The following is an 8,734-nucleotide window of genomic DNA, read 5'->3' on the forward strand; positions in this document are numbered from 1 at the left end:
AAGAACGACATCTTGATGACCATTTTGAAAAACATACTTTCACTTTGAGTTTAACCAAGATTTTTGGATATAGTTTCATGTTCATATGAAAAATCATTTTCCCAGAAGAACAACTTTTAAATCAAAGTTTATGATAGTTTTTAATTATCCAAACCAAAACAGCCCCCGGTTTCACTACGACGGCGTATATCCTATTTTATGGTGTTCATCGTGTTTCCAGGTTTTAAATCATTAAGTTAGCATATCATATAGATATAGAACATGTGTCTAGTTGATTTTAAAAGTCAAGTTAGAAGGATTAACTTTTGTTTGCGAACAAGTTTAGAATTAACTAAACTATGTTCTAGTGATTACAAGTTTAAACCTTCGAATAAGATAGCTTTATATGTATGAATCAAATGATGTTATGAACATCATTACTACCTCAAGTTTTCTGTATAAAACTACTGGAAATGTGAGAAATGGATCTACCTTCAAAGGATCCTTGGATGGCTTGAAAGTTCTTGAAACAGAATCATGACACGAAAACAGTTCAAGTAAGATTTTCACTCAAAATAAGATTGTTATAGTTGTAGAAATTGAATCAAAGTTTGAATATGAATATTACCTTGAATTAGAAAGATAACCTACTGTAAATAACAAAGGTTCCTTGATCTTAGATGATTACTTGGAATGGATTAGTAAGCTTGGAAGTAGACTTGCAAACTTGGAAGTATTCTTGATTTTTATGAAACTATACTTATGGAATTTATGAAGAACACTTAGAACTTGAAGATGGAACTTGAGAGAGATCAATTAGATGAAGAAAATTGAAGAATGAAAGTGTTTGTAGGTATTTTTGGTCGTTGGTATATAGATTAGATATAAAGGATATGTAATTTTGTTTTCATGTAAATAAGTCATGAATGATTACTAATATTTTTGTAATTTTATGAGATATTTCATGCTAGTTGCCAAATGATGGTTCCCACATGTGTTAGGTGACTCACATGGGCTGCTAAGAGCTGATCATTGGAGTGTATATACCAATAGTACATACATCTAAAAGCTGTGTATTGTACGAGTACGAATACGGGTGCATACGAGTAGAATTGTTGATGAAACTGAACGAGGGTGTAATTGTAAGCATTTTTGTTAAGTAGAAGTACTTTGATATGTGTCTTGAAGTCTTTCAAAAGTGTAAGAATACATATCAAAATACAACATGTATATACATTCTAATGGAGTCGTTAAGTCTTCGTTAGTCGTTACATGTAAGTGTTGTTTTGAAACCTTTAAGTTAACGATCTCAATTAATGTTGTTAACCCAATGTTTATTATATCAAATGAGATGTTAAATTATTATATTATCATGATATTATGATGTATGAATATCTCTTAATATGATATATACATTAAAATATCGTTACAACGATAATCGTTACATATAAGTCTCGTTTCGTAATTCTTGAGTTAGTAGTCTTGTTTTTACATATGTAGTTCATTGTTAACACACTTAATGATATATTTAAATATCATTTTATCATGTTAAATATAGTGTATCAATATCTTAATATGATATATGTATATTTAGTAGACGTTATCATAACGATAATCGTTATATATATCATTTCGAGTTTCTTAACTTAGTAATCTCATTTCTTATGTATATCACACATTGTTAATATACTTAGTGAGATACTTACTCATCATAATCTTATGTCAACCATATATATATGTCTATATATACCACAACATGTAGTTTTTACAATTTTGTAACGTTCGTGAATCGCCGGTCAACTTGGGTGATCAATTGTCTATATGAAACTTATTTCATTTAATCAAGTCTTAACAAGTTTGATTGCTTAACACGTTGGAAACATTTAGTCATGTAAATATCAATCTCAATTAATATATATAAACATGGAAAAGTTCGGGTCACTACAGTTTGGCCCATGTTCAATTGATTGTTTCTGTTTTGGGTGACAATCCCGCTTCTGGGCCTATTTAGGCTCAAGTGGGTCCAGCTGTGGCTTCGGTTTCACCTATTGTTGGGCCTGGTTTGGCCTAAGTTCATATGACTGCTTTTGTTTTGGACAGAATTGAAGTATTAAAAATGGAGAGGGAGAATAAGAAACCAGGGTTAGTCAGTGGGCCCAGACATGTCCTTGGTGATGCGATTACCTATGTTGTTACTACCGGGCTAGAAAGTGATATTATTGCAGCCAATCCTGAAAACTATAGAGTTAGACTACGATAACATCACTTTTGCAGAAAGGTTGGTTCGCTCAAAGAATGAGAAGAAGAAAAAGAAGGAAAAAATGAAGGCAAGTCGAGATGACGAAACAAACGAAGATAGGCATTTACCAATATTGATTAGCCGTAGTGGAAGAATTTATTGCGATTGCGAGGACCCCTCATGCGAAGGTTTTCGAATTCGTGATACGTATTAAATAGAAAAGTTCCTAGAGATCAACTCGGAGTCGTGAACTTGCGGTCGAGGAGGAATGCCGCTTCTACTTCGGGTTCTTATAAGCTCATTGATCACGGTGAAGATTTTCACTACGGGTAAACCATTCAAAATTTGTTTTAAGCGTGGTAAGGTTGACAAGCTTGCGGAGTCAGGTAAAGGCGGTTCTTCGAGTTTCGCGAAAGAAAAAATGATTGACGAGACTTTCCCGGCTTTTGATGCTACGATGACGTGTATGGCCGAGAGCAAACCGGTTACAGTTAATCTTCTAATTAGTAAGATCCAGCTTGCGCCGGTTAAAAATAAAAATCAACAAAAGCGAAAGATTAATTGTCAGGGAGCGGTGATGGAAAAATTTGGTGTGTTTGTGAAAGGATATTTAAGTTTGTTTATATCGATTTCATGTTTTTGTAGCATTATTTTAGTTTCGTGGCTCTCTTGTTTTAGTTAGTAATTTGTTTTTGTTTTGTTTCGGTTTAGGTTAAATGCGGCTCTGTATAGATAGTCCGTATGCCAACCTCATTCTAAGTGTGGGCATCATCGGGATTCTCTCTTGTATCTCTTGGTAAATTCTTTTCTTTTCAAAACGTTTACCGTTTCTATTAAAGTTTTCGTAACTTCTGGAAAAAAGGGTGAATAATGATGCTAACTTTTAGCCCCTATAAACGTACGGTTTGGTCTTCCAAACCTTAACCTCTGCCTCCAAAAACTCGTCTGCTCCTCAAAACTGTCCGATGTCCGTAAAATTATCAACCCACATCTGCAGGTACGTATATCGAACAAGTATACTCGTAAAGCAAATAACATTTACAAGTTACACATTTGTTTGAAAAAGAGAGGGTCCAAAACAAGAAACAACAACTCCCCTACTCAGCTAAATTTTTTGACAGGGGAGAAGATAAGGAAATGATATCATGTTTTGTTGTTTTTCTTATAATAAACCATTGCAGAATCGAACTCATCAAGGCATCAAAAGCCGAAATTGCTGGGTACAAAACGTTTTTTTAAGCGTAGACGTTCAAGGGCTGCAGAGGTTCTTAAGATCCTCTTCCTGGGCATACCAACTAGGTATAATTTTGACCAAATGAGGATAAAGATCCTTGTACGAGTTTCTTATTGTTCCTTCTGCAACTCCAGTTGCAAGTGCTACATCTGCATCCACATAATATCTTAGATATACCAGATATTTAGAAAATTATCAGAGATTATTTAAGTTCTGAAAGCTAAAACACCTTTTGTCCACAATTTATATCACATATTAATGCACTAAATATGATACAGAAACCCTAAGCATCAACTTATCAAAAGAAAGCGATGAAGGAGGTTAGGTCACTACAGTAAAAATACTCTATTCTACATATATTTTCCAATCTTCACATTCTCATTTCTATAAATTTACAAGCATCAAGTCTTCTTTAGTACTTATTATTCTAGACTTGTAGTAAATGTTACAAAAAATCATTACTATATGCAGTTGCATAATTAGCAAAAGATTATGCATACTTGTTTCTGCACGCAACTAAAATAACCTTTAGCCGACTTTCGCCCTTGCCAATCCATTTCACAAGTTTTTAGGAACATATATGTTGAAATTACTCATTTTGAACCCATCAGGGCTAAACTGTTGACCCTTTTTAAAAGTAAATAGAGCAAACTTGGCAACTCCTCTACTTATACATTTAACTATTCGAGTTATTAATTTTGTGATAACAATATGTAGCAACCCAGCCAGTAGTTCCAAAAGATAATGATTATATTTGTCATACAATAAGAACAAAAAGACCTCAACATAGGGACAGAAATCAAAAAAGAGCGTCAATGACAAATTAGAGAGCAAACATCACCTTTCAGAGGCTTCTTATCGTCAGATAGTTGAGTTACGATATATATAACAGCTGCAGCAATAGAGATTGGACTTCTCCTGAAAAAACAAAACGGATACAACCATTGAATAATGAACAAAAATGTAATCAATTAATATCCACCTTACAAAAAGTGAGACATTGTGTAACATTACATAACTTTGATTGACAAAACCGAATCAAGATAACATAGTGTCATATGTCTAGGGTCAAATAACACTTTCATAACAACCTCAATAAAGCTAGTTATATAGGGCCATAAGGGTCCAACAGAATTACTCATAAACCACTTCTTGAAACAATAACAAATATACTTCAAAAGACTTGAACTCCAAATTTACAAATTTTCTCCTTTTTAAAAGGAAATGTATTCTTAGAAATTTACAAACACTCGCTCGCAAATATATCTTACAGTTACATCATATAGATACACAAGAGACGTAATTATATAATGGTAGAACACAACTGCACATCTACCTCTTCTTGTAGCATAATTTAAAAAACTCACTCCCATTTTACAAAATATCGCCTTTCGGTAAAATTGTATTCTTAGAAGTTTTACCTACTAAGAACTTGTAACACACATATCTAACTATCGTAATATTACAAATTTACAACTTCATATAGAAGAAGCGCATCAAAACACTAATTTACACCTTTCCTACCATATATATAATAATTTTAAAAATTTTACCTACTAAGAACTTGTAAAACGCTCAGATATCCAACTACGTTACATTACAAATTCATATAGAAGAATTCATATAGAAGCGCATCTGAACACTAATTTTCACCTTTCCTAGATAAATAAATTGTTGGTAACATTTAAAATAAATAAAATAATGCCTTTTTGTATGCTAACTCAATAAGCAATTAGATTTGTAAACACCATGTCAACGTTTTTGCATATATGCAAACCTTATGCAACTTAAATTAGTTTATACATGTTTTCATGCCATTCATTATCTGAAAGCAAAACGATGGGGTGATGCTTTGCGTATGTCATCACATGCCACTTGGGATTATTTAATTGCAATAACTATAACTATGATCTTGAAACTATATGCTTAATCACTTGATCATATAGAACTCTGACCAACCAAAACAAGATTCATGTCAATTACCTTATGTCAAACTCTTCGGACTTTTTGACAGATTCTTGGGCAGCTTTAACTGTCTGATTGGTCATACCAAGATTGGAACAAAAACGCCTCTGATGATTCAGATTCATGTAAACAAAACACGAGTGATAATAAGAACCTTAAGACAATACAAAACCATAATATGCATATATTAAAGAAACAAATAAACTGACCATAAAATCACCAGCATGAATGGTACCCATTTCAACTGACTGTCCCATCTCAAGCTCTAGTTGTTTGACAATATATTCTTTCGCCCGACCAATTTCCTTTTTTGTTGCTCCATTTGCAACCGAACAGATTTCTATTTGAACAAATGTTCAGGGAAATCCTCATTCAGATACAGATTTCTATTTGAACAAATGCTAATAAAAATCAAGGTTTATACCCTTTACGGTTCTTGGCTTATCTTCTTGGCGACAAGCAATATAAAGGCAGGCAGCCAGGATTGCATCCTGATTCCTCCCTCTACTGGATTTTTGATCCTCCACCTTTTTAAATATTTCATTAGCACGATCCTATTTGATTAGAAGACAAAAAAAAAAAAAAACAAATATATCAAATCAGCAAGGTATGAAAGGCAGATGTTGACAAGATTCCACATTATGCCTAAAAGTTGCAAAGCACACCTTGAAATTACAGGACTTAAAATGTGGTAAAGTAGTAGAATAACTATAATCATAACATGTTAGGCTTGTGTTGATTAAGTTTAGTAATAGCATGATCGTGTATGCTGTTCTTTATCTATTTTTACTGAAAATATCACCCCGGTCCAAAATAACATAAGATAGTAATTCATGATTTCATGTCAGCATGTTCATCCAATTTATTTATCTATTGTTACTGAGAATACACTCATCTCAAGTTCACCTAAATAGAGTATAGCAAGAAATACAAGATATTTTGTTTATCACAATTTATTGAACAACTGTATTTTCATATAAGATATGGCCACATTAATGCACCATTTTGATGTTCCTAGTTCCACACAATCATGAAATATTAGTGAGGCATACTGTCATGTATCCTGACCAATTGGGTATATACACAGTTGTAGATTGCATACCTTAATTGTTGCAACAAGGCCCAACCTGAACAAAAAGATAAATACATCAGATACAAACTCACAGATAAAATTGATTTCAAATTATGCAATAATCGTGAACAGGAAAAGATACTTTGTGCCAAAATATTGGGATCAAATGATGCAATACAGAAACAGTAACGAAACCAACTATGATTCACAAACTAAACTTCTCTAAGGATATGAACCTACAATTCACATGCAAAATGTATGCATGCAGAATAATACATAATACATATTTTATATCTAATATCTAATACAGATTATAGTTTAGCTTGAAAAGATTGTATGCTTCTGGGAGCCAGGGGGTTACTATTATCAATCTTGGTTAAGCTTTAAACAAAAGTTACTTGCTTAAAAGTTAAAGGTACTGCCAAGGAGCTCATGACCTTCCTGAGCACACCTAAATCTCAATCATGAATAACTACCGCGCATACACCGATTGAGAATCTAGTAATCTACTCTGTGAAACTGTTTTCTTCCTTAGAAGCATATTAGTGGGTAACTCGTTCGCAAAAATCTACGCTTAAGTACACGTTAAAAAGTGATTTAAGTGATGCTGATATGCAACAATCCTAATTAAATAACTAACTAGAGAGACACCGGTTGTTCAATTGTTTCAGTGTTAGAAAATTTGGGATTATATAAGAAGCTAAAACTTAAAAACCTAAAGCGACAGATACCAAATAAAATTGAATTGCATCAAAGCTTATAACTCTACAACAATATAATCGAAGCATCTAATAGAAATCAAAGAGTATCTATGCATCAAGCCTTATAACTCTACAACAATAATATCACATAAGGCTAAATCAACGCAACTTAAGTATTTAACACGAGATCGCAATAACATCCTCACCGATCAGACATAGTAGCGATCGTTTTAAACGCCATAATCAACGAGCGATCAGGATTCGAGCCACGATTCTGCCAGCGTCCTAACGACGATGACAAAAAATCACTCGTAACACCATTAGGTTTCGAAATCACAGTCGATAAACCACCATCATTAAGCAGAACATTAGTAGGGCCACCAACACGAACAGGATCGTTATCACCTGATTCGTTAGCGAACGTACGCCACTCAGATGTTTCATCAATTGAGTGTGATTCGAGAACGAGACCACACTCTGAACAGACGGTGTCGCCAGCGGAATGATCGAATACGACTTCGGTTGATTTACGGCAGTCGGAACAGTATGCGTCGGCCATTGGTTTTGAACTTGGATTGAAATTAGGGTTAGGGTTAGGGCTTGTGTTTAATTATATGGTTTTAGATTTAGCTTTACGTAGGTAGAGGACAGGAGGTGTGCGGAAGGGTGCAGTAAACAAAAGAAACTGGGATTGAAAGAAAGATGGCCTCTCTCTCTCTCTCTCTCTCGGTTAAATATATTTTGTTCTTAGCTTATACTACTTACGGTGTTTAATACGGAGTAGTCGGTGTTAATTAAAAAATTAAACCCAATAATATAAACTGAAAAATGAAATTTATTTTAAAGTTCAATTTCGTTTGGATTTATACATCTGGATTAAGTTTTCGATTTTTGATTTGATTTTCTACTTAGCTTTTGTTGTTACATTTTTGAATTCAGTTAAACCAAATAACGGAATTTTGAAAGCGATTTCAACTAACAACATATTAAACTACTAGATATTTACCATGGGGTGGTGGTTCAAATTCATGGAGTTGAAATAACCACCAAGGTTCACCAACGATGACTCCGAATTATTCGTAAAGCGGGTAGTTGTCATGGGATTAATCGGCTCGCAAAGCGTTGTCATAAAGGTTTCTTGGTATCCCATTTGATTTCTTTGACGAAATAATGAAATATCTTGATGTAGAAAAATTGGATGCTATTTTTATTAACTCGAATGACTCGGGAAAGGTTTCAATTAAACCCAAGAAAACTCGAAACAAAAGACTGATTCAAGAAGCTTAAATGAGGTAATTCACGGAATTTGTGTGACGACCCGGAAATTTCCGACCAAATTTAAACTTAATCTTTATATAACTCCGACTTGATAAGCAATGAATTTTAATAAATCTTGAACTTCCGGAAAGAGTTTTACACAAGCTTTTGGTCACCCTTTTATTCCGACGATTCACGAACGTCATAACTTGATTTAATTGTTTAATTGTTTAATTATTGTGTATATATATGGATTTATATATATTTAACTTGAAAATATGATAATT

General features: G+C 33.4%; 1 protein-coding gene across 1 annotated transcript; it reads right to left on the minus strand.

The window, feature by feature from the left end:
* Nucleotides 1-3,219: 3,219 nt before the first annotated feature.
* On the minus strand, nt 3,220-7,881 carry LOC139840241 (transcription initiation factor IIB-2-like). Its single transcript, XM_071830486.1, has 7 exons — nt 7,397-7,881; nt 6,520-6,544; nt 5,842-5,971; nt 5,627-5,757; nt 5,436-5,524; nt 4,294-4,370; nt 3,220-3,601 (listed from the first exon to the last, which is right to left on the minus strand). The coding sequence occupies exons 1-7, from the start codon at nt 7,747-7,749 to the stop codon at nt 3,468-3,470; spliced, it is 939 nt and encodes a 312-aa protein (XP_071686587.1). The 5' UTR covers nt 7,750-7,881; the 3' UTR covers nt 3,220-3,467.
* Nucleotides 7,882-8,734: the final 853 nt, after the last annotated feature.

This window comes from Rutidosis leptorrhynchoides, chromosome 4, assembly GCF_046630445.1.
Source record: "Rutidosis leptorrhynchoides isolate AG116_Rl617_1_P2 chromosome 4, CSIRO_AGI_Rlap_v1, whole genome shotgun sequence".
Classification (NCBI taxonomy): domain Eukaryota; kingdom Viridiplantae; phylum Streptophyta; class Magnoliopsida; order Asterales; family Asteraceae; genus Rutidosis; species Rutidosis leptorrhynchoides.

Coding starts and splice junctions, on each gene's coding strand:
- LOC139840241 (XM_071830486.1), bottom strand. CDS start 7,749: ATGGCCGACGCATACTGTTCCGACTGCCGTAAATCAACCGAAGTCGTA. Junction 5,972..6,519: donor GCCTTGTTGCAACAATTAAG/GTATGCAATCTA, acceptor CTAATCAAATAG/GATCGTGCTAATGAAATATT. Junction 5,525..5,626: donor TTCATGCTGGTGATTTTATG/GTCAGTTTATTT, acceptor CTGAATCATCAG/AGGCGTTTTTGTTCCAATCT.